Source organism: Dioscorea cayenensis, chromosome 19 (assembly GCF_009730915.1).
Source record: "Dioscorea cayenensis subsp. rotundata cultivar TDr96_F1 chromosome 19, TDr96_F1_v2_PseudoChromosome.rev07_lg8_w22 25.fasta, whole genome shotgun sequence".
Lineage (NCBI taxonomy): Eukaryota > Viridiplantae > Streptophyta > Magnoliopsida > Dioscoreales > Dioscoreaceae > Dioscorea > Dioscorea cayenensis.
In genome coordinates, this window is record NC_052489.1 from 2,359,948 (window position 1) to 2,384,083 (window position 24,136).

The 24,136-nt window shown below is 35.1% G+C and overlaps 2 protein-coding genes across 2 annotated transcripts; both read left to right on the forward strand.

Annotated features, from left to right (window-relative positions):
* Positions 1–209: 209 nt before the first annotated feature.
* LOC120250093 (MICOS complex subunit MIC60) lies at positions 210–6,860 on the forward strand. The gene is made up of 12 exons (XM_039258867.1): positions 210–312; positions 451–505; positions 1,046–1,735; positions 2,140–2,271; positions 2,405–2,536; positions 3,532–3,609; positions 4,288–4,380; positions 4,494–4,613; positions 4,778–4,855; positions 4,972–5,151; positions 5,996–6,097; positions 6,390–6,860. The coding sequence occupies exons 1-12, from the start codon at positions 302–304 to the stop codon at positions 6,618–6,620; spliced, it is 1,902 nt and encodes a 633-aa protein (XP_039114801.1). The 5' UTR covers positions 210–301; the 3' UTR covers positions 6,621–6,860.
* A 4,176-nt stretch (positions 6,861–11,036) lies between these two features.
* On the forward strand, positions 11,037–22,127 carry LOC120249580 (protein CELLULOSE SYNTHASE INTERACTIVE 1). The gene is given in 11 exon segments (XM_039258135.1): positions 11,037–11,186; positions 11,766–11,903; positions 14,054–14,127; positions 15,038–18,074; positions 18,275–20,719; positions 20,721–20,820; positions 20,915–20,931; positions 20,933–21,370; positions 21,462–21,512; positions 21,514–21,579; positions 21,694–22,127. Coding segments are annotated over 9 exon segments (6,339 nt in total). The 5' UTR covers positions 11,037–11,186; positions 11,766–11,903; positions 14,054–14,083; the 3' UTR covers positions 21,835–22,127.
* The last annotated feature ends 2,009 nt before the right edge of the window (positions 22,128–24,136 follow it).

Here is a 24,136-nt window from a genome sequence, read left to right on the forward strand (position 1 = left end):
ATCGAACTTCGGCGCTAGATCCACCGATTTTAACAGAACTATATTTTTGAAGTTTTTAAGGGGTTAGAAAGCAAAAAATGGGGAAAAATTAAGAAGTGTATACGATCGCCGTAGATCATTGCCTCGAGATTCGTTCCAATCAGCCTCGGGATCCGTAACCAATGAAATTACGCCTTTACCCCTTCTCCTTCTCAATGGTGTGACCTCGGTTTCTCTCGTTCATGGTTCTCTCTGGAGCTCGCCAGACGTTTGAATCGAAGGAGCGGTGGTAGTAGTGGAATCTCTTCGATTTCACCGCGCGATGCTTCGAAGGTTCTTCTGGGTTTTGCTTTCTTTCTTAGAATAGTCTAGGGTTTGCCGGATTCTAGTTTTGTTGTTCTCTTGAGGGTTTTGATCGCTTTAAAGTTGTTCTTCTTTTTCCAATGATTTATCTATGTTTTGGTGTTGCAGGTGTATATGGGAGCTGTCCTCAGCTCGATCGGTGCATAGGCGGCTCACATCTCAGGTATATGTTTCGTGTTTTCTTGGTTTTTGTTTGCCATTTTTAGTTTTTTTTGTTGAATTCTTCTTGCTTGGGCATGGATTTTGTTAGTTTTTGTGTAATTGAGGAAATGAAGCCCTAAAAGGCATAAATTTGTCTCAGAAGCGCTAGTGTTTGTGAGCTAATAATTTATTGGTTTTGTTTAGGTTTTCATGGTTTAGGAATTTATTTGGATAGAGCAAAGATAGAATATAATGCAAAATGGTGAGGAAAAGAGACAAAAACTTTAGAGTTGGTTTTGTAGTAATGCTTTTAATTTGGGAGTTTCATACATGAAGTTAGCATCTAGACTTGATGTAAATTGAGTTTGGGTTGAGAGTATTATTCATGAAACCTTCGTTATATTTACTCTTTTTTAATTAATGACTTAAGTTCTTAATTAGCCTTTATTTAGCCAACCAGTAAAATCCTTTACTCTCTACCTAGAACTGAATGTGTTACTATAATCTTTTGTCCTAGTGAATGTTTGATTTTGTTTGCTTATCTTTGATGTCATGTAAGCAGATGCCTTTTCTGCTTTCTGCAAGAAACGGGTTCTCAAATACATCTCAACGTGATCAATCCCAGAGACCTGCTCCTCCAGGAAAAATTTCTGCTGAAGAGCCATCTCATCGAGGGAACGCTGGTTCTAAACTTGTGCTTGGCACTGTTGTCTTTGGTGTTGCTCTTCTTGCTGCTTATCAAACTGGTTACATAGATCAATTTTTTCAAAAGGGAGAACAATCTTCGGCCAAATCTACGACATTTGACTCCATAAAGGCACCTGAGGACTTGAAACAATCAGTTCATGAGGAGGCCCTTCTAAGTGATGAAAAGACAAGCACAGCAATGCCTAATGCTGATATTGTTGAGGATAAAGACAGAAATGAACACCTTAAAGTCTTGAAAGATATCACAGAGGATGTAGTTAAAGAGAAAGCACCAGAGGAAGGGAGAATTCCTGTCGAAGTCAATGAGTCAGCACAAATTGCTCATGAGACTCTGGAACCAGCAGCAGAACAAACTATGGATCCCCAGATAGCTTCTGATGACAGTTTGATTGTTAACAATAAGGATTCCGTGAAGCAAAATGAGATGACTGAATCTGAAAGTTCTACAGAACAAAATGACAGGATTGATAGTTCAACCCATGTTTCTGAAGAAACTGGGATCACGAATGCTTCACATGAAGGCATGACTATAGAAACTCCAAAGGTATGATGTTATTCAGATTTATTTTATCCCTTTTCTGATGGATAATTTGATTATTATGCCACCCACATGGTGTGAAAAAACAATTTAAGAAGAACATAACCTTTTTTTGCTTTGGTTTGGTATTTACAAATGTAGTATGTAGAGACTTGTTCAGCAAATATTTTTGGTGTTCGTTGTCATTTTACCCATTTTTAAATGAAGAGGTTTCATTTGACTTATTTCTGCTAGGATAATGCACTCTATCATGCTACTTGAGCCTTTGTAAAATGGGTTAGCTATCAGTGTTATTAGCCATTAATTCTGTACCTCCCATGCAGCATTGCATCTTCACCTCTAGAAAATGCCACGTATTTAGGTAAGTTTGTAACTTTCTCACATCTATCATCAAATGATTAACCTTGCAGGTTTCAATTGATGAGGAGAAGGTACAGAAACCCCTTGCTCACTCATACTCACTGCAAGAGGATGAACTTCCAGATGTCTCTGTAAACCAAGAGAGAGCTGGTGCTTTTTTGACAACAGCTGAAGATAAAGAGGTTATTTCATGGCAAGAATCTTCTATCTATGTTTTGTCACCGTGTTGACATATTCCTTATTTAGTTGTTTTTTTCACTATTATCCTTCTTTTTCTGAATTTTGACTTAAATTGAAGGCTTTTTCATATACTAGGATCCAAAAGACATCAACAAACCAGAAGATGGCAGGATATTGCTTGATTTGATAGATGCTATTCATGCTGCTGAAAAAAAGCAGGCTGAGACAGATGCTTTTATATTTGCTGAGGAAAAAAGAAAGCTGAAGGTATGGAATTTTATAGGCTTTTTCAGATGCTGCTTATAGTGATATATTTTCTGGTTGACTTTTTTTTTTTTTTTGGGTTTTGAAACCAGTCAGTTGCAGCTGCATAACCATAGTAAAAAACAGAATAATTGGCAACAAATAGAACCTCTGTAATATCAACCTTGTGATTTGTAAAACCTTGTTTTAAATGAATGCTACAATGCATGCACTCTAAAACCAGTCATTTGCAGCTGCATAAACCATAGTATAAAACAGCATCATTGGCAACAAGTAGAACCTCTATAATATCAACCTTGTGATTTGTAAAACATTGCTGTAAATGAATGCTACAATGCATGTACTTTATCAGATGGTAAGTCTTGATCAATGAACCACATCTTGAGTTCTGTTTATATTATCAGGATGACTGATGCACTGATCACTGACACAAATGTCTGGAATTTTGTCTGTGTAATAACTTTGATCCCTCACCCATCTTGTCCCATATTTATTCATATAGTGTGAGGTTCTCTCATGGTAAAGATTAGTGATTCATGATCCAAATTATTCATGAAAACTCAAGGTTATTGCCAATTTATTGGAATCACTACTAAGTATTTTACAGCAATTTATGCTCTAAAAGGTCTGAGTTCAGTATAATATTGCTAATTCATAAAATATTGAAAACTCAAGTTATTGCCAATTTATTTGGATCACTGCGAAGTATTTTACGGCAATTTATGCTAAAAGGTCTGAGTTCGTATAATATTGCTAATTCATAAAATATGTTTTTCCTGTCATATTTGAAAATTGAAATTTTAGGTGAGAATAAGTGCCTTCCACAATTTTAAAAAGTCCTAGATAAAGGAGTGAAAATGGTTTATTTGACATTCTTTTGGTCAGATAGTCAGGAGACACCATTACAAAAATACTCATGTGTTTCTCTCTTATATGGTTCAAAATTGTTGTCTGCAGTCTGCTATATTCATGTTCTCTGTTAATGTGTATCACTCCAGGAGAAATATGAGAAGGACCTAAAGGATGCAAGAGCAAGGGAGCTTATGTATGCTGAAGAGGCAGCAATTTTGGATAAGGTTGAGAACTTTGTGAAACCATTGTTTTCTTGATATTCTTCTCTACTGTGATCAAGCTACCTTTCTGTACTGTTTTGTCCTTCATTCTGATATTTACTTCGATATAGTCATTGACATTATTTCTATCACCTTTTGCCTTTATTCATATAATTAAGCTGCAGTTATCATTTGTCAACCAATTCGTTTTCATTAATAACATTCGTCTATACTGTGATCAAGCAACCGTTCCATACTGTTGTGCCCATTATTTGTATATTCACTTAGACACAGTCATTACATTATTTTTTTCACCTTTTAATTAAGCTGCAGCTATTGTTTGCCAACCAATGTTTTTTTCATTGGCAACACTCTTCTCTAGGCATGTAGTGATCTTCTTGTGCTTCCTTTGATCTTAGTTTATTAACAGTTAGTTGTCTATAATGGATATGTACTAAAATTAGCTTGTGAAAAACATTATCAAAGAGTTATTACAGTATACATTTTGCATTGCTTGATGATGATTGTGTCATCATGTCATATTTACAAAAGCAAGTGCAGGATGTGGATTTGAGTTATGAGGCTTGGATGATTATTTAACCACACAGAAATGCAAAAAATAAGTATCTGAAATATTTTTTTAAAGCACTCTTTCTGTTGAAGTTGGTTTAGCGATGTTAATTTTTCTATGCTATGTTCTAGGAATTGAACAAAGAAAAAGCTAAGGCTGCGGCTACAATCAAGTTACTTGAAGAAAATGCTGAAAAACATCTTCGGGAGGAACTGCAACATAAGGTCTTCTTTAGTTTTTTTTCTTTAACCAGCTTCCTTAATCTAGCCTGGTTATATTGTTTGTCTATTTTGAGTACAATTGAGTCACATCACATGGTTAACGTTTGGTGCCACAGGAGGAGGAAGCTCAAGAGCTGGTTCAGAAAGTTAAAGATTTGGCAAAAGCTGAATTAGCTGCCGCCATTGCAGCTGAAAAGTCATCCCAAATAGAAAGAATTGCTGAAGCAAACCTTAATGTATGCCATCTGCTGCCATGGCTTTAATAAGCTGATACTTAATCCTTTCATGCTGACATTTTATTATTATTTGTCACACCCCGCCGTCCCGCCCCCACCCCCCAAAAAAAGTCAATTTCATTTTGTATATAATCAATTGGATAATGTCTGATTGATTTTTGTAGATAAATGCGTTATGTATGGCTTTCTATGCAAGATCTGAAGAAGCCCGACAATCTCATTCTATTCACAAACTTGCTTTGGTAAATTCATTTTTCAATTTGAACTTTCTATGTTCAGCTTATATAAGAAATTCTAGCATTTTAATCCTCTTGAAAGCATCTTTGATTAAGGAGAATGTTTTGTATGTACCATACAGGGAACCCTTGCTCTGGAAGATGCTTTGTCTCAAGGATTGCCTATTAGGGCTGAAATAGACGCATTGCATAAGTCTCTTGATGGCATTGATAGGGATTCATTGCTAAGTTTGGCACTTTCATCTCTTCCAGAAGAAATCTTAAGCTTTGGAACATACACCCAAATGCAATTAAATCAGAAGGTACGTCATTATGATTAGCAAACTAGCTTTTTATGTACACATCATTAGTGCTCAGGGTAACCCATATGTATATTGTGTTTACTTTGTTACTGCTATTTGGTATCAACCATCAAAACTGTCATCTTTTATGGGTACTTAAATTTTCTTTATCTACATATGCACTGCATATCGGCATCACTTTTTTTTTGGGAGTGATTTCATCAGCATGATCGGCTACCTATCTAGCTAGATCTAGTTAGTAATCTTGGAATTATATCTTTTTCATATGGATCTAACACGAATGATTGAGGATAGTAGTGATGCAGACTGAAGCAAGATTTTTACTTTTATAGCCTTTTAATTAATTTTATTTATGTTTTATTTTATTTATTTTAATTTTGTTTAATCTTAGGGGTCTCTTTGCATTCTAGGGGTTTTTAGGGTTTCCATTATTATAAATGCTTGTAACATTGAAGCAAGCAGGGAATGGAATAATTTTCCAAAAACAAGTTTTCTCATTCTATTGATCGGTGTATCCACTGCGTCAAGTAGTCATTCTGTGACTACATCTTAAAATGTTCGCTGCTGATCTCTTTTCGATGTTCAACTCCAGAATAACTAACTGGGACTAGTATGTTTTGTTTCACATGGTAGTTTATAGTTTATTGCTTGTCCGATAGTTGCTACATGGCCAACGTTAGTTGAAAACTATAATCAATCCTCGTCTTGCTTGCAAAATCCTTCTGTTGCAACTGAAATCTCTGGCAAATGACAACACTTCATGCATCTTCACATTATCCAACATAATAATAATATGATTCATTCACTTGCTAGTATTTGATTGTCATAGGATTCTGTCTTGCAGTTTGATTCCTTGAAAGGAACACTCCGCCATTTTAGCCTTATTCCAGCTGGTGGTGGTGGCATCCTTGCGCATACTGTGGCTCACATTGCATCCTCAATAAAGGTACAACAATAAAAATTAGTAACAATCATGATTTTCGAGGCTAGCCATACAACGTGGTTGACATTATTTTTCTCTTAATTCTTTCATTGAAACCATCACCTTCTAAATTTAACCTGCCACTGTTTTGGCGGATCGCTTATACCCTTCATCTGAGAAAATGATCTGATGATTGTTTGCTCTGGTAGGACCTTGTGACCTCTGCACATACAATACTATAATTTATGAATTTGTGCTCTACCTTACTGTAAATGAAAAGATAACTTCCTGTTTTTATTTTCGAATTATTTTCCAGATGAAAGGGGGTGAAGATGGAGACAACATCGAATCACTCATTTGCAGAGTGGAGAAGTATCTACTAGATGGTAACCTCGCCGAAGCAGCGAATACCTTGGAAGTAGGAGTCCGTGGCAGTGAAGCAGAGGGTGCAGTCATTGAATGGGTGAGGCAAGCGAGGAATCGCGCGATTGCTGAGCAAGCTCTCGCGGTGCTTCAATCTTATGCCTCGTCCATAACCTTCTCATAAGCATGAGATAAGTGCACTCCCATCAGTTCACTCTTTCTATTTTTTGCCTTTAGTTTTAATATGAGGATAAAACCATGATATCGGCTATCATGAATCAACCTCCACAACAAAATTTATACAATGTTGCTGTTCTTACCATTGGTGAAAAATTTTGCAAATTCATTCCTTTTGATCACTGGAAGTAGAACTGATGCCATCAGGCTAAACAAATGGCTAATAATAAAAGTTTTGTTTTGCATCTCTTGGTTTACTAAAATCTAAGACTGTTGGAATTCTGGGTTACATGGATTTTTTGTGATTTAGGGGTCGTTTGGATCACAGAAATGATATATTATATATAATGAGATTATCATGATAATGAGATCGGAAATATTATATGCCCAGAAATATTACTACATATATAAGTAAAATAAAATATTATTAATAAATTTGAACTGCTAACTAAGTAATAATACTAATCAAGTAACCATGGCTTAAAATTGTCAACTTGAAGGTGAGCACTAACAAAAACTTTTGGAGGTGGTAGTTAGAATGTTGATATGAAAGGTACACTCCAACAATTATGCTCAAATATATATATATATATATAAATATATTGATTGAGCAGTTGTTCAAATGTCTCTTATCAATTGATGCATTACCTTCTTCACCATTTCATACCTCTCTTTCTTATCATTATTTTGTGGATATGAAACCTTTGTCAGACTCTTCCTCAACATCATTCTCTTAAAAAAATTAAAGAGAGAGAGAGAGAGGAAACTTCTAACCACAACAACAACAACAACAACCTGTTAGTCTTAATTATTTGAGATTTATATTATATTAATATATAATCCCTTGATTTACAGAATAGCTCAAATTCAAATATATGACACTTGAGTAAAGTTTTTAATTCCTAATTAAGTATCAACAACCACCATTAACTCATGCTCCTTGTGTTATTATTGTAAGATAAATTTTATAATAAAAATAAATAATGATAAATGAAATTAATTAGAAAAAAAAAATGAAGATTTGCATGTTATGCCAGCACAAGAGAGTGGTGGGATGAGGGACCCCTCAAACTCTCAAAACTTGTCCATAAAAACAAAAAACAATGAACAAGTGAAGCATGTTCCAAGCTCAAATCACTGTTCTATTATTATTGTCTCTGTGTTCTTCTGTGTCATGTCCAATGAGTTTCCAGATAGTTTGGATAATGAAATCCCAATCACCCTTTCTTCAAACTAAATTTCCAATCTCCAATTTTATTTATATATTTTTATCACATGAAAATAATATTCTCAGAAATCAAAATATAGCCTAGTGATTTTTTATCTTACTTGTGACCTTTCTGGCGCAATGCAAAAAAATAAAAATATGACTATTATCAATTTATTGACATAATAATAATAATAATAATAATAATATTTTCACAAATTATTTTTTTTTTATTTTATTTTATAAATGTGATAAATGCAACAGCTAAGCTAAGAACGTGCCTATAACCAAAAATTGAACATGTAGGTCATACATTCTGAGCCCTGTGCAAATTTAAAATATTATTAATGAAACTATATTTGCATTGAGGAAGAAAATACATATAATATAGTGGCAATAAGAAATATTGAAATATTTATTGAATATTTAAATAAATAAATAAATAAATAATTGTGTACATATATAAATGATTTAATTGTTTATTGGACTTGTGATGCTGACAATCCAATTCTAGACCTCGTCATTCATTTTCATTTTGGACCAGGAATCAACTCTTTTCCACTTAAAAATAATTTTAAAAATATATATATTTTTATTATATTTGTATCCCTGTAAAACCTTAAAATTACACACACATATCTTATGGAAAATTGAGATAGTTGAGCATTGGTTTTCCTAATTCATAAAAAAAACCTTGCTTAAATTTCTACTTGCTCATTATACTAATTATATGAATAAATATGACTTTATTTTATAAAATTTTTATAACTTGTCAAATTATATATATATTACTTATTTTTATCTATTAATTAACTTGGCTCACAGGGATATATATACATGTGTGTGTGTAATTTTCAGATTATATAGGGATATTTATCACACAAAAAATGGAAAGCAAGATGATGACCAAAGTGAGAGATTTGATTATTATTATTATTATTATTATTATTATTATTATTATTATTATTTTGGTAGGAATTAGTGAGAGTGCTTTTTATGGGATCACTTGTAGTGCAAGTATTTAGGGAGTTGATATGAAATTAATTAATAAATTCTATGATAAGAAAAATGAAACAAAAAAAAGGTTGATGCCAAGCATCAATGAACCTCCTTTTCAACCCTTTTTTGTCTTTAGCTTTAACAAATTAATTAGTTAATTAATTAATTAATTAATTAATTAATCAATATAAAATTATAGCAGTCATTAATTGTTGGATTAATTTAAGACAAAAGTGATTAATCACAGTGTTCTAACTTCTAGGAAAAGAAAAGTTAAACCAAGTTCTTGGACTAGTAGGTTGAAGATTCCACATAGTTGTTAAGAAGACAAATTAGTATGTATTTTAATAATTTAATCAAGTGTTAGTCTTATCATTAATCTTTTAATTACTAGTGCTTTGCCAGCTATATCCCTCTTTGGTGTGATATAGCCATGGCTTTGCCCATTAAGTTGGCTAATGATAGCAACATGAGTTTCAAATATCTATATTTTATACACACAGATATATATTTGAGATAATTCCCTTCTTCTTCTTCTTCTTCTTCTTCTTCTTCTATATATATATATATATATATATATATATTATTTACAATTATTTAAATCACATTTTTTTTTTTTATTCTATTTAACATATTAATTTTACAAGAAATGGGGTAGGTATAATATACATTTTCTTTTAAGTGTATAGCTGGTTTCAAGTAGGCACGAGTTTTAAACCAGTCTAAGGAAAAATACTGGGAGTTTGATAAGATGTAAATTTTTTTTAAACTAGTGTTTTTACTTCTTTCTGTACATAAGGATTGGAATCCAAAATCACTAAATCACTTAGTCTTTATTATTTGAATCAATCTCCATTGATTATTATACATTCATTTGTACTGTACGGCATAGGAAAAAAATAGTGTTAAATTTTTTTTTTAATGTAAAAGTTATTAAAAATAAAATAAAAATAGATAAAAATAAAATCAAACCACTACTTTTTAATTAAATTTCTAAATATTATTTTGTTTCGTATATGGGGGAATCATTATTCCTCTCATAGTCAATTCATACAAAGATTACCAAACAGTGCTGATAAACAGTATTTGTCTTTAATGTATAATCGATAATGTGTAAATAGTACTGATAATAAATTTTAATTTTCAAAACATAGTCGCATTACAAATTCCCGCATTAATGTTTTAATGTTATTATCCAATCCAAATTGTGTGATACTGAAATAAACTCACATATAACTTTGTCAAGGAGGTGGAGAAATTAATGGTTAAAAATAAAGATATAAAAACTAATAATATTCATTTTCAATAAAATAAAATATGGTTTTAACATATCTCTATTAAAAGTACCTAAAAATTATAAAAATGGAAAAACTTTTTTTAATAAAAAAAACCTAGCAATAGAAATCACATGTTAGCATGTGACAAATGACAAGCTCATGCAAACTTATCCATAAATATACTTCACAAGTGCTTCCCTTTTCCATGCAAGTGATAAATTTGGATCCAAACCAATTAATACAAAATAAGGAATAATCTAAATATTCTCATCTTATTCTAAGTTCTAACTATTACTTAAATAATGATAATAATGAAAGATAAATTATTCTCTTTAATTAAAAGCCAATATCTTGTTGTCACATCAAATAATATAATGATCACAAAATTATTATTTATATTATTTTACATGATTGAAATATATTAATCACAAGAATGCACATGATGAAGCACATAAATTGCTAAAATATAAATTTTAAATTTATCGGTTAACATATTATTATTGTACTTTTTTTTTAAATTTTATTGATTAAATCTTGTGCATAAAAATTTATTATAATTTTATATTGTTATTTAAAATAAAATAACATAGTTTTTATTTCTAAGTTTCCATTTGTTAAATCCATAAATTAGAAAAGAAAAAAAATCATATTGCAATGGATTAAAAAAAGAAGAAGAAGAATTCAGTTGGTGGTAATGTAATTTATATATAAATTTAAAATGAAACACTAAATTGTATGGTACTATTTTTTTATTGAATAATTTTTTTAAAATATTTTATAGATTATTCAGACATTGCTTGTCGGTTGTTAGGCTCGGCTCGGCGCAGCTCAGCTTCGGCTTAGAACAGGCTCGAAGCCGCCGAGAAATGCGCCGCCCTTCGAAATGTCGGCGGGTGTTGGATCTCAGAGACTTGTTAGTATAAAAGGCCAGCAAAAAACACTGAAAATTATCCCCAAAATTGGAAAAAAAAAAGAGAAAAAAATTCGAGAAATTCTCTCCGGAGCTACAGAGGAGAGAGATCTTCGGCCATTTTGTCCTAAAGATCTCCTCCCTCTTCTCTCTCTATCTCGTTTTCACTCTGAATTGCAGGTTTAATTTGATTATAGGTTGGTGGTGTTGAAATTTTTTTTTTTTTTCGCATTTTTTGTTGTGTTTTTGGGTGGATTGATTTGGATTTGAGTTCAGGTTGATGATCTGGATGGGTTTGAGGATTCTAGATCAAATGCAGGGATTCATTTGTTGGATTTGTTTGATTTTGAGCTGTGATTTGAGAAATTCTGGGGCTTTTGAGTTTAATCGGTTGTTTTAGTCGGCATTTGATGGATTTTTGTTGAGTTGTTGGGGTTTTTATTTGTTCTGTTAGATCTGTGTTGAAAAGATTGTTCCTTTGGTGGTATAAGGGAGATGTGAGTGCTTATCGCTTCAGATCTGGACTTGGTTTGTCTATAGATTTTAGCGAAATGAATAAAGTTTTGAACTTGAATTGTTTTTGGGGATCGAGAGCTTGATTAATCTATGTTTCGATGGGTCATTTGAAATTGCATGCATCTCACTTGTTTGATGAGCGAGTTCTTTCTTTGATTCTTGTGCTTTGGTTTGGTTGCATTTCTTTGATTTGGATTTGATGTAGATCTTAGAACTAGTTTGGTTTTCTTTGATTTGAAGTAGATTGGAGTGGAGAAGTTGACAACTTGAGATCCTTCTGGACTTCTAGGAGAGTATCATTGAATTGTAGCAAAGCTGGCGGCTACACTTGCGTGGAGGTACACAAACAACAATGGCGGTAGCCATGGAGCTTCGGATCTGGTGAGCTCCTGAATGCTTGCTGATTGGTTTCTAAAGATCTCTAATTGACTGTTATTTTAGAGTGTTTTCTATCATTTTTATAAGATCTGAATCACTAGTAAACTTGTATGTGTTGTTTCTGCATTCACTAGTGTTCATTTTGAGAGATGTGACACAGTATAGTGATGTAGGATCGTAATTTTTTATTTAGATATTCAAGGTAACAGATGAGATCTTTATGGATTCAGACATGAGTTTATTCTATTCGTTTAAATTATCAGAGGAGTGCTTGTTATTAACAGGCTTTCTGAGTTCTCTTTTTTTGAGTCCAATCCATCCATAGCCCTACTGAAGTCCAGATGTAAGGAGCCATTCTGTTCCTGCAGTTGTGGAGCCGCTAAGGTTGTTGAATGATGCTAAGTGGCAGTTCCCATTCCCTTCTGTTTATGGATTTCGATAACAAACACTCCTTTTTGTTGCAACCATTCTCCGTGCGATTTTTTTTTTATTTGTCATCCAATCGGATGATCATAGAATCACTACCTGAGGTTTTTTTTATTCATTCTATATGCAAAATACCCATTATTTCCATCTAATTTATGCTCCAAAACTTGAATTTTAGTGCACGTTCATGCAGAATGAATGTCGAGTGAGTTTCTGGATTTGGTGATGTTGTCCTATCTATGCAACATATATTGTACTTTGTTTATGCTACATTTTAAATGCAACTACCAGAAGGATCTTCCATGTTAATAGTTTGATGTTTTCGACAAATATGAAGATGCCACCAGGAATACGCTTTATTGAATTGATTTGGAGTTGTAGTTTGAACTATCATACATTTATCATCCAAAGACAGGTTATTGCTTATTACAGAATAAATTTAAATTCTTCCATACGCTAGACAATGTTGTCGGTACTAGCAATCAAACCTTTCTAGCAAGTGACGCAAATTGGTAAGTTTGTTAGGAGCACGTGGCCTCCTGGAGGAGGAGTTCAGTTGATAAGATGGACAAAATGGGATCGAGTTTGTTAGCAACCACTCAAGACTTGTGTATCACTTAAAAATCTTTTATTTAATTTGAAACAAAGATAAAAGAGTAATGCTATTCCATCCGAATAGCTTCTCCAAATTCATTACACGAAATGAGATGGCATCCTTGTCACTAATGACGTGGTGTCCATGTCATACCTAATGTTTCTTTCTTTCTCTCAAATATCATGAAACCCTAAAAATTGGGGATGGATCGCCGGCATACAGACTCCATCGTCGGGAGAAAGCTTAGATTATATCTCTTTCTCTCAAATCTTATGAAACTCTAGAAAAGGCATGGATCGCTGGGATGCCGGCTCGATCATCGGAAAAGTTCATAAAATATCTTTCTCTCAAATCTCATGAAACCCTAGAACATGGTGGATTGCCAGCGTGACAGAGAAGCTTAGAATATATTTCTCTCAAAACTCATGAACCCTAGAAATAGGGGATGGATCACCGGCACGCCGGCTCTATTGTTGGAGAAACTCAGAATATCTCTTTTTCTCTCAAATCTTATGAAACCCTAGAAATTGAGTATGGATTGCCGGCGTGACGGCTCAATCGTCAAAGAAGCTCAGAATATACATCTCTCTCTCAAATCTAATGGAACCCTAAAAATTGGCGATAAATTTGTAGCTAGACTTGCATCCACAAGAGAATCAGAAGCATGCTGTGCTTGGCTGTTTGGCTCCGGCCTAGGTGACGTTACGGGGGGATCTTATTCACCGGAGAAGGATGCTACATCGATTGTCACGTGGGCACCACGCCATTAGTGACAAGGATGCCACCTTATTCGTGTAATGAATTCAGAGAAGCTATTGGGATGGAATAGCATTACTCAAGATAAAATACCGTAATATACAAGGGAACTAATATTTTTATTTACCTCAGAGAATTTGCTACTATAGATTGAAAGAAAATAACTTTTTAGGCTCAAAATGGGTTAAGATTGGGCTAGTTGGTCAAATAAAATATTGGAAGGGGAAACAATAGATGATGGGTGAAGAATATACTGTTTGTTATTTGGGAGAAATGGTAATTAAGTGAAAGTTCCCATCATAAATATTGTTGTTGGAAATGATGCCTTTTACTTTACTGATTCCTTTTGAATTAATGTATTTTTATATGATCTCAGGAGAGAAATGTGGATGGTAAAGCTCATGACATGGAGCCCCCAACACCACACTCAGTCATGAAAGCGAACTCAAGGTGATGTTTAATTATATGATTCCAGTTGTTATAGCAGTAGGTCTCTTCATGATTGGGCCATCATTCATATTATCAATTATCTAATTAAGCTTGTAATTGGCATAAATATTGATAATTTTTTAATGTTTGCTGTGAGCATTTCTTTTCTTCTATAAACAATAGCTATTGCTGTCCATTCTTAGATTGGAATCTCTTTGATGTTGCTATGCATACATCAGTCAAGCACATCAGTAATAGCTATTGTTATTGTGAAAACTGACACTTTCTTTAGAGAGCAAAAGATTTAGGAATAAACTGAAGGAATAAGCATAAATCAATCTTAATTGAATTAAAGTTGGTCTTACTTGCATGGAGATTGATTTCAATGGGTCACTGGTTACAAGTATTTCAAGGGAGGGTTAAGTAAAACCATCCTCAGTGGCATATGATTTCAGTATTATTTTAATGGTCCGTGTTTTAAAAACTATGGAAATCTATAATACCTGAAAATGCTATTTGGCTTGTTTCATTTCTTGCGGATGCAATCTTCTTAACTTACACTAGAACAAATTTGTAGACATCCAGGCTCCTTGATAAAAGATTTAATATGAATAGCTTGATATCATTCCAAAGATATGAACATTGATAAAAGTGTTGTGTCTATATGCCTGAGAGCATTGTGTTCGCTTTTTATTGATCAAGTTTGATTCAAAATGCCAAACTTTTATTAGACTATATTGCCCATATTTGAGCTTAGACCTTTCTGATTAGATTATAAAACTTGGATGTCTGGTTATCATTTCAAATATGTATCCCTGAGACTTCATTTTACTTTTACCGAAGTATTAAAGCTGATAAAACCATCATGCAATATCTCATACTTATGGGTAATTTTTTTTTTTATATTTTAATGTGTATGATTTATTTGCAGGGACCGTGGTACAGTGGAGGATTCAGATGGAACTCTATCAAGTGTTGCACAATGCATTGAACAATTGCGCCGTAGTGCTTCTACAGCTCAAGAGAAAGAGAACTCTTTGAAACAGTTGCTTGATCTTGTTGAAACTCGTGAAAATGCTTTTGGAGCTGTGGGATCACATTCCCAAGCAGTGCCAATACTCGTTTCTCTTCTGAGGTCAGGATCATTTGGTGTGAAGATGCTCGCTGCTACTGTGTTGGGATCACTTTGCAAGGAGGATGAGCTAAGGGTAAAAGTCCTGCTTGGTGGCTGCATTCCCCCATTGCTTTCCCTTCTCAAGTCCAGCTCAGCTGATGGTCAGATTGCAGCCGCAAAAACTATTTATGCAGTTTCTCAAGGTGGCGCAAAGGATCATGTTGGTTCAAAAATATTTTCAACCGAAGGTGTTGTTCCTGTTCTCTGGGAGCAGCTTAAAATTGGCATTAAGAATGGCAGTGTAGTGGATAATCTTCTTACTGGAGCATTGAAGAACTTATCGAATAGCACAGAAGGGTTTTGGTCGGCGACAATTGCTTCTGGGGGAGTTGATATTCTTATAAAATTGCTTGCCGCTGTGCAGACAAGTACTCAAGCCAATGCCTGCTACCTTCTTGGATGTGTGATGATGGAAGATGCATCTGTTTGTTCTAAAGTATTGGCCGCAGAAACCACTAAACTACTCCTCAAGTTACTAGGATCTGGTAACGAAGCCCCCATTAGAGCTGAGGCTGCTGGTGCTCTTAAATCTCTTTCTTCACAATGCAAGGAAGCCAGGCGTGAGATAGCTAATTCAAATGGCATTCCTGCTTTAATAAATGCCACTATAGCCCCATCAAAAGAATTTATGCAAGGAGAATCTGCCCAGGCATTGCAGGAGAATGCAATGTGTGCTTTGGCAAATATCTCTGGAGGGCTGGCTTATGTCATATCTAGCCTGGGAGAAAGCCTTGAGTCATGTACATCATCAGCACAAATTGCTGACACACTGGGTGCTTTGGCTTCAGCACTCATGATTTATGATGCAAATGCTGAGTCCATTAGAGCATCAGATCCTATAGTCATCGAGAAGGTATTGGTAAAGCAGTTCAAACCTAAGGCCCCATTTCTTGTACAGGAGCGGACAATTGAAGCCTTGGCCAGTTTGTATGGTAACACTATTCTTTCAAGGACTCTAGCCCATTCTGAAGCAAAACGCCTTCTTGTTGGTCTGATCACAATGGCAACCAATGAAGTGCAAGATGAACTCATGAAATCTCTTCTCAGACTTTGCAGCAAAGAGGGTCGTCTGTGGCATGCGATGCAAGGACGGGAGGGCGTTCAGCTGCTGATATCTCTTCTTGGCCTTGCTTCAGAACAACAACAAGAATGTGCCGTTGCTCTGCTCTGCCTTTTGTCAAATGAAAATGATGAAAGCAAATGGGCGATAACTGCTGCTGGTGGCATACCCCCTCTTGTTCAAATTCTAGAAACAGGATCTTCAAAAGCCAAAGAGGATTCTGCAGCGATACTTGGGAACCTCTGCAATCACAGTGAAGATATAAGAGCATGTGTTGAAAGTGCTGATGCTGTTCCTGCTTTGTTGTGGCTGCTGAAAAACGGAAGTGAAAATGGAAAGGAGACTGCAGCAAAAACATTGAACCATCTCATACACAAGTCAGATACTGGGACAATCAGCCAGCTTTCTGCTCTCCTGACAAGTGACCAGCCGGAGTCTAAAGTTTATGTTCTCGATGCCCTCAGGAGTTTGCTCTCTGTGGCACCTCTTACTGATATTCTGCATGAAGGAAGTGCTGCAAATGATGCCATTGAGACCATGATAAAAATCTTAAGTTCTACAAAGGAAGAAACTCAAGCTAAATCTGTGTCAGCACTGGCAGGACTCTTCCATTGCCGCAAAGACTTGAGAGAAAGTCATCTTGCTGTAAAGACACTTTGGTCGGCAATGAAGTTGCTTAATGCGGAGTCTGAAAAAATTCTTATGGAGGCTTCAAGTTGTCTTGCTGCTATTTTCCTTTCAATTAAGCAAAACAAGGAAGTTGCTTCTGTTGCAAGAGATGCTTTAGCACCATTAGTTTTGCTTGCTAATTCTGCAGCTCTTGCAGTGGCAGAACAGGCCATACGTGCTCTGGCGAACCTGTTTCTAGATACAGAGGCATCTCTACAAGCCTTTCCAGAAGAGTTCATGTTCTCCATCACACATGTTCTGAGAGATGGCACACTTGACGGCAGAACTCATGCTGCAGCTGCAATTGCCCGTCTTCTTCATTGTCGTGCAGTAGATGATGCATTATCAGATAGTGTAAATCGTGCTGGGACTGTTCTTGCACTTGTCGCCCTCCTAGAGTCTGCCAGTATTGAAGCTGCTGCTACATCAGAAGTTCTTGATGCACTGGCTCTATTATCAAGGTCAAGAGCAACTGGAAATATAAAACCACCATGGGCCATCCTTGCTGAGTATCCTCACACAATTGCCCCTCTTGTTTCCTGTATAGCTGATGGCACACCGTTATTACAAGATAAAGCCATAGAAGTTCTATCAAGACTATGTTGTGATCAGCATGCTATTCTAGGAGAAGCAATATCTAGTACCACTGGGTGCACATCATCAATCGCAAGGCGTGTCATTGGCTCCAATCTATTCAAAGTCAAAGTTGGGGGAGCTGCACTTCTTATTTGCGCGTCGAAAGAGTACAGTCAGAAGCTGGTGGATGCTCTGAGAGAGTCTAACGTTTGCAATCAACTTATTCATTCCCTAGTTGCTATGCTCAGTTCTACAAATCCATATCCTGAGGGTGAAAGCAAGATATGCATATACAGACACCATAAAGAGCAACTTAGAAATGATGAGATTGAATGTAGCACTGCTGTGATCTCGGGTCACATAATCCCCATTTGGTTACTTTCTGTGCTTGCTTGTCATGATGACAAAAGTAAAATTGCAATATTGGAAGCTGGTGCAGTTGAGATTCTTACTGACAAGATCTCCCATTGTAGTTTCTTGGCTTCACAGGTACATGAAATTTCCTTTTGATGTTGAAATGTCATTTTATTGATCCTGGTCTAAAAATGTTATGTGCACATGATCCTACCAGAACTTTTTTTTTTGACCTAACTTTGTTTTTATTGTGTGCTTTTATTCATAATGCATTAGGCAAAGTTCTAATGGCCAATTTTGATGCTTCTACTGACTTCTGTAAATGTGTTCTGCAGAGTGATTCTAGGGAAGATAGTAGTGCGTGGGTCTCTGCTTTACTGCTTGCTGTTCTGTTTCAAGATAGAGATATCATCCGATCAAACGCAACCATGCGTACCATTCCAGTACTATCGAATTTGTTGAGATCAGAGGAGTCAGCAGATAGATATTTTGCTGCTCAAGCATTAGCCAGCCTGGTCTGCAATGGAAGCAGAGGGACCCTGTTAGCTGTTTCTAATTCAGGAGCAGCTAGTGGGCTTATATCTTTGCTTGGTTGTGCTGACAGTGATATATCTGACCTTCTTAGTTTAGCAGAGGGGTTTCACTTGGTGCGCAATCCTGATCAAATTGCACTTGAAAGGTTATTCAGAGTAGATGACATTAGGGTTGGTGCAACTTCTCGGAAAGCCATTCCTGCGCTTGTCGATTTACTCAAACCAATCCCTGACCGACCAGGTGCACCTTTTCTAGCATTGGGTTTACTGACTCAACTAGCTGTAGATTGCCCATCAAACATGCAAGTGATGGTGGAAGCTGGTGCGCTGGAGGGACTTACGAAGTATCTTTCACTTGGACCACAAGATGCCACTGAAGAAGCCACCACTGATCTGCTAGGTATTCTGTTCAGCAGTGCCGAAATAAGACGTCATGATTCTGTGTTTGGTGCTGTTAATCAACTAGTTGCGGTCTTGCGTCTCGGAGGAAGAAATTCCAGGTATAGTGCAGCCAAAGCATTGGAGAGCCTGTTTTCCTCGGAGCATATCAGAAATGCAGATTCTGCTCGGCAGGCTATCCAACCTTTGGTGGAAATTCTAAACACTGGTTTGGAGAGAGAGCAGCATGCAGCTATTGCGGCATTGGTAAGGGTCTTGCGCGATAATCCATCAAGAGCGCTTGCTGTGGCAGATGTTGAAATGAACGCAGTAGATGTTCTTTGCCGTATTCTTTCCTCAAACTGTTCAGTGGACCTGAAGGGAGATGCAGCAGAGTTATGTTGTGTTCTTTTTGGAAACACAAGGATTCGGTCTACATTAGCTGCAGCACGTTGCGTGGAACCCCTGGTGTCACTGTTGATGACTGATTCTAGCCCTGCTCAGATCTCAGTTGTTTGTGCATTGGATAGGCTATTAGAGGATGAGCAGTTAGCGGAGCTAGTTGCAGCTCACGGTGCTGTTTCTCCCCTTGTTGGTCTTCTATCTGGTAAAAATTACACACTTCATGAGGCTGTATCTAGAGCTTTGGTGAAGTTAGGGAAAGACAGGCCAGCTTGCAAAATGGAAATGGTGAAAGCTGGGGTTATAGAAAGCCTTCTAAGTATCCTCCGCGAGGCTCCTGATTTTCTCTGCGGTGCCATTGTTGACTTGTTCCGGATATTAACCAACAATGCTAACATTGCCAAGGGTCCGGCTGCAGCTAAAATTGTTGAGCCTCTCTTCGGGTTGCTTTCTAGACCAGAAATAGGTCCTGATGGACAGCACAGTGCATTGCAGGTTCTTATTAACATTTTGGAATATCCTGAGTGCCGAGCAGAGTATAGCCTTACACCACAGCTGGCTCTTGAACCAGTTATCTTTTTGCTTGATTCACCTACCCAAGCAGTACAACAATTGGCTGCGGAACTCCTGTCTTATCTGCTCTTAGTGGAACACCTACAGAAGGATGCAATCGTACAACAAGCAATTACTCCTCTTATTCAGGTTCTTGGTTCAGGTGTTCATATTTTGCAGCACAGAGCTATCAAAGCCCTAGTTAACATCGCATCAGTTTGGCCAAATGCAGTAGCAAAAGAGGGTGGTGTTTACGAGCTATCCAAAGTGATAATGCAAGCTGATCCGCCCCTACCTCATGCTTTGTGGGAATCTGCTGCTTCAATTTTATCCAGTGTACTTCAAAATAGCTCCGAGTTTTTCTTGGAAGTACCTGTGGCTGTACTTGTACAATTACTTCGCTCTGGAACAGAGGGTACTGTTGTTGGGGCGCTAAATGCCTTGCTTGTGCTGGAAAGCGACGATTCAACGAGTGCAGAAGCAATGGCTGAGAGCGGTGCTATTGAGGCACTTTTGGATCTACTGAGGAATCATCATTGCGAGGAAACTGCAGCAAGACTGCTAGAAACATTGCTGAATAATGTGAAAATCAGAGAAACAAAATCTGCTAAGGCTGCCATTTCACCATTATCGCTCTACCTTTTAGATCCTCAAACACAATCTCAGCAAGGAAGATTGCTGACAGCTCTTGCTCTTGGTGATCTTCTCCAGAACGAGGGTCTTTCTCGATCTACAGATGCTGTTTCAGCATGCAGGGCCTTGGTAAATCTTCTTGAAGATCAGCCCACTGAAGAAATGAAAGTGGTGGCAATATGTGCTCTGCAGAATCTTGTGATGTACAGTCGATCAAATAAAAGAGCAGTTGCAGAAGCTGGCGGAGTTCAAGTTGTTCTGGACCTTATCAGCTCAAGTGATCCCTGACACATCTGTCCAGGCAGCGATGTTTGTCAAACTTCTGTTCTCTAATCATACCATCCAAGAGTATGCCTCAAGTGAAACAGTGAGAGTTGTAACGGGTGAGTTCTCTCTTCGACATGTTATTATTGTTATGTTTCTTTGAAATATGACATACCAGCCTTAATATATTTAATGTGGCATTTTTTTTCGCAGCTGCTATTGAGAAGGACTTTGTGGGCCTCCGGAAGTGCGAATGAGGAGTACTTGAAAGCATTAAATGCACTGCTCGGCAACTTTCCTCGATTGAGAGCCACCGAGCCTGCTACACTATGTATTCCTCATCTTGTCACATCCCTGAAAACTGGTTCTGAAGCAACCCAGGAAGCAGCATTGGATGCACTATTCCTCCTGAGACAAGCTTGGTCTGCATGCCCAGCTGAAGTTTCTAAAGCTCAATCTGTCGCGGCATCAGAGGCTATTCCTTTGTTGCAATACTTGATTCAGTCAGGGCCGCCTCGGTTCCAAGAAAAATCTGAGCTCCTTTTACAGTGTTTACCAGGTACATTGATGGTCATAATAAAGCGAGGGAACAATTTGAAGCAGTCAGTGGGAAATCCTAGTGTTTACTGCAAGATCAAACTCGGCAATACGCCTCCAAGACAAACCAAGGTAATGTACTATAATTACATGCAAATATAAGAAATCACACAATTCAACAATCTTATTCAGGCACTTCAACTACTGTTGCATGTTATTTCAGATTGTTTCAACTGGTCCTACACCCGAATGGGACGAAGGTTTTGCATGGGCATTTCGATGCACCTCCGAAAGGTCAAAAGCTTCACATATCATGCAAGAATAAGAGCAAGTTTGGCAAGGTAAAAGCCCGAAAGCCGGAATTCAATGCTCTACTTATTACTACTAGAGCAGAGTGTTTAAAATTCATTCTAATTTGTCTGGAACTGATTACATTTTACTGCTATTAACAACAGAGCTCATTCGGAAAGGTGACGATCCAGATTGATCGTGTTGTGATGTTAGGATCAGTAGCCGGAGAGTATACTCTACTGCCGGAAAGCAAAAGCGGAGTTTCTCGAAATTTGGAGATCGAATTCCAATGGTCAAACAAATAACAACTCTTGATTGAGCAAAGGTTTACCATAATTTTCCTCTCTGTAATTGGCTAATAAATCTGAAAATCTTCTCTTTGTTGTATTATTGTATATAAATGGCAGGAGTGGTTTGCTGTGTTAGTTGCTTCTGCCACTGAAAAAAAGGCATGCTTGTTTCTTGTGATGAATTATTCTTTATTTTTTGTTTTTTTGTTTTTTGTTTTTGCACATTTATATTAAGAAAAAAGTTGTGGTAAAGAGTATGTAAGTTGGTTCTTTTTTGTGGTCTTGTAATAATTTTCTTTTTGTTTCTAGAGTTTGTTGAGGAGGTTTGTTTTTGTATTAATTTTGAGTTCTTGAGGATTGTTTCTAAATTATATTATTGTACTAATTCAATTGATTTTCTTGTGTATTTTCAGAGAACAACATGGCAACGTTTGAACGTTATATACTATTTTTTTTTTCTTTATCAATATCGCTGCTATTATTATTATTATTATTATTATTATTATTATTATTATTATATATACTATGTTGCATCTGCCATGAGAATATATATTTATATATATAACATATTACATATTAATGCATATAATATAAAAAATTATTTTTAGAAAAAAAATATTTATGAAAATTTATTGTTTGGTTTTTTTAATATTTCACGAATTGATTTATATAATATATATATTTTTAAAAGTCTATTGTTTGGCCAGTAGGTTTTTTTAGAAAAATTATATTTGTAAAATTTTATTTTTTAGCCTTTGGATATTTAATAGATTGGTTATATAGTAACAAAAAAAATTTTGTAAAAATTTACTATTGGGCAACTTGATTTTCTATATATATATATATAAATATATTAGTAAAATATTTATAAAAATATATTATTAATGTACCTCCTTCACTTTTTACTAGTCTTCTAAAATAATTTTTAGTACCTTTTTAAAAATATTTTCACTCATACCCCAAAAAATTTCCTGCCTCTCTGCACTTATATATATATATATATATATATATATATATATATATATATATATATATATATATATATATGCAAATTTTAATTTTTGATGTTTATGACTATTAAATAATATATACCTCATTCAAGTCTTAGTCAAAATGATGTTATTTAATTTTATCCTGAATGAGATCTATCTCTATCTAAACAAAGATATATTTGTGAGCACTAATTAGTAAAAACCAAAACATAAACAAATAGTCAACTTTACAGTCATTGTCATTCGAGGATAAATTATCAAAATGGATTTAATACAAATCATTGCTATATTTTTTAACTTGAAAGTTATATTTCTACCTCATTTTATGGTGCAAGATTTTACATCTAGCCAATAAACACTTAACATTTTTCTCATGATTTTGACAAGCATGATCTTTCTTTATTTCTTAATATTATTTTTTTATTAGATTTGGATAGAAAATGAAGATTATCAATGAAAACGAAGGGAAATCATTTCCTTTTCAAGTGAGAAATTAAGGGTAATTTTTTTCAAAGTCACTAAACTTTTTCTCATTTTTATTTTAATCATCAAATTTCAATTTGTATCAATTTGGTCATTCAATTTTAATTAATTTCACTGGGTAATAAATCAAGATATTTCGGCCCCAAATGAATGATATGGCTATTTTTTTAATGATATAGACACCTCCAATAGACTTAATAATATGTCATGAGAAGAACTGACTCAGATTTTTAGACAGCTATATAGTCAATTGGGGGTTTGAAATCCTTGATTTATATATTGCCTAGTGAAATTAAATTAAAGTTGAGTGATCAAATTGATATAAATTGAAGTTCGGTAATCAAAGTGAAAATAAGTCAAAGTTTAGTGACATAATAAAAAATTTACCAGAGAAATTAAAGGCTCAATTAACTTTCGCAATGGCAGAAATATGTGATTTGTCTATAATTATAAAAAAAAAAAAATTACAATATGATCTTTTCATTCTATTTAGATTAGGTTATGGAAAAAAAAATCTTTTAAACTTTTTTAATGACATTTTTAAAAACTAATATTAAGTGTTTCTTGAAACATACTAAAGCATTATGATGATGTTTTCGGAAAACTCATATGTATTTAATAGTTGCATTTTTTTTTTTTATTAATTTTTCATTGATATATGAATGGTTTATTTTAAGAATAATTGAGCAAGAAAAAAAATGGTAATACATATAAGTGACAAATGGGGGGAAAAAGCTAATTCTTTTTAGCATAACAAATGAATAAAGTTTTCCCCCATTTAGAAAGTTAATGTTCAAATAAAAATAATGATTATATATATGAGAAATAATGATAATAAAAGC

Excerpts from the sequence above, each read along its gene's own strand:
- LOC120250093 (XM_039258867.1), top strand. Across the intron at positions 2,272-2,404 it reads CAACAGCTGAAGATAAAGAG|GATCCAAAAGACATCAACAA; the intron begins GTTATTTCATGG and ends TTCATATACTAG. Across the intron at positions 2,537-3,531 it reads AGGAAAAAAGAAAGCTGAAG|GAGAAATATGAGAAGGACCT; the intron begins GTATGGAATTTT and ends GTATCACTCCAG.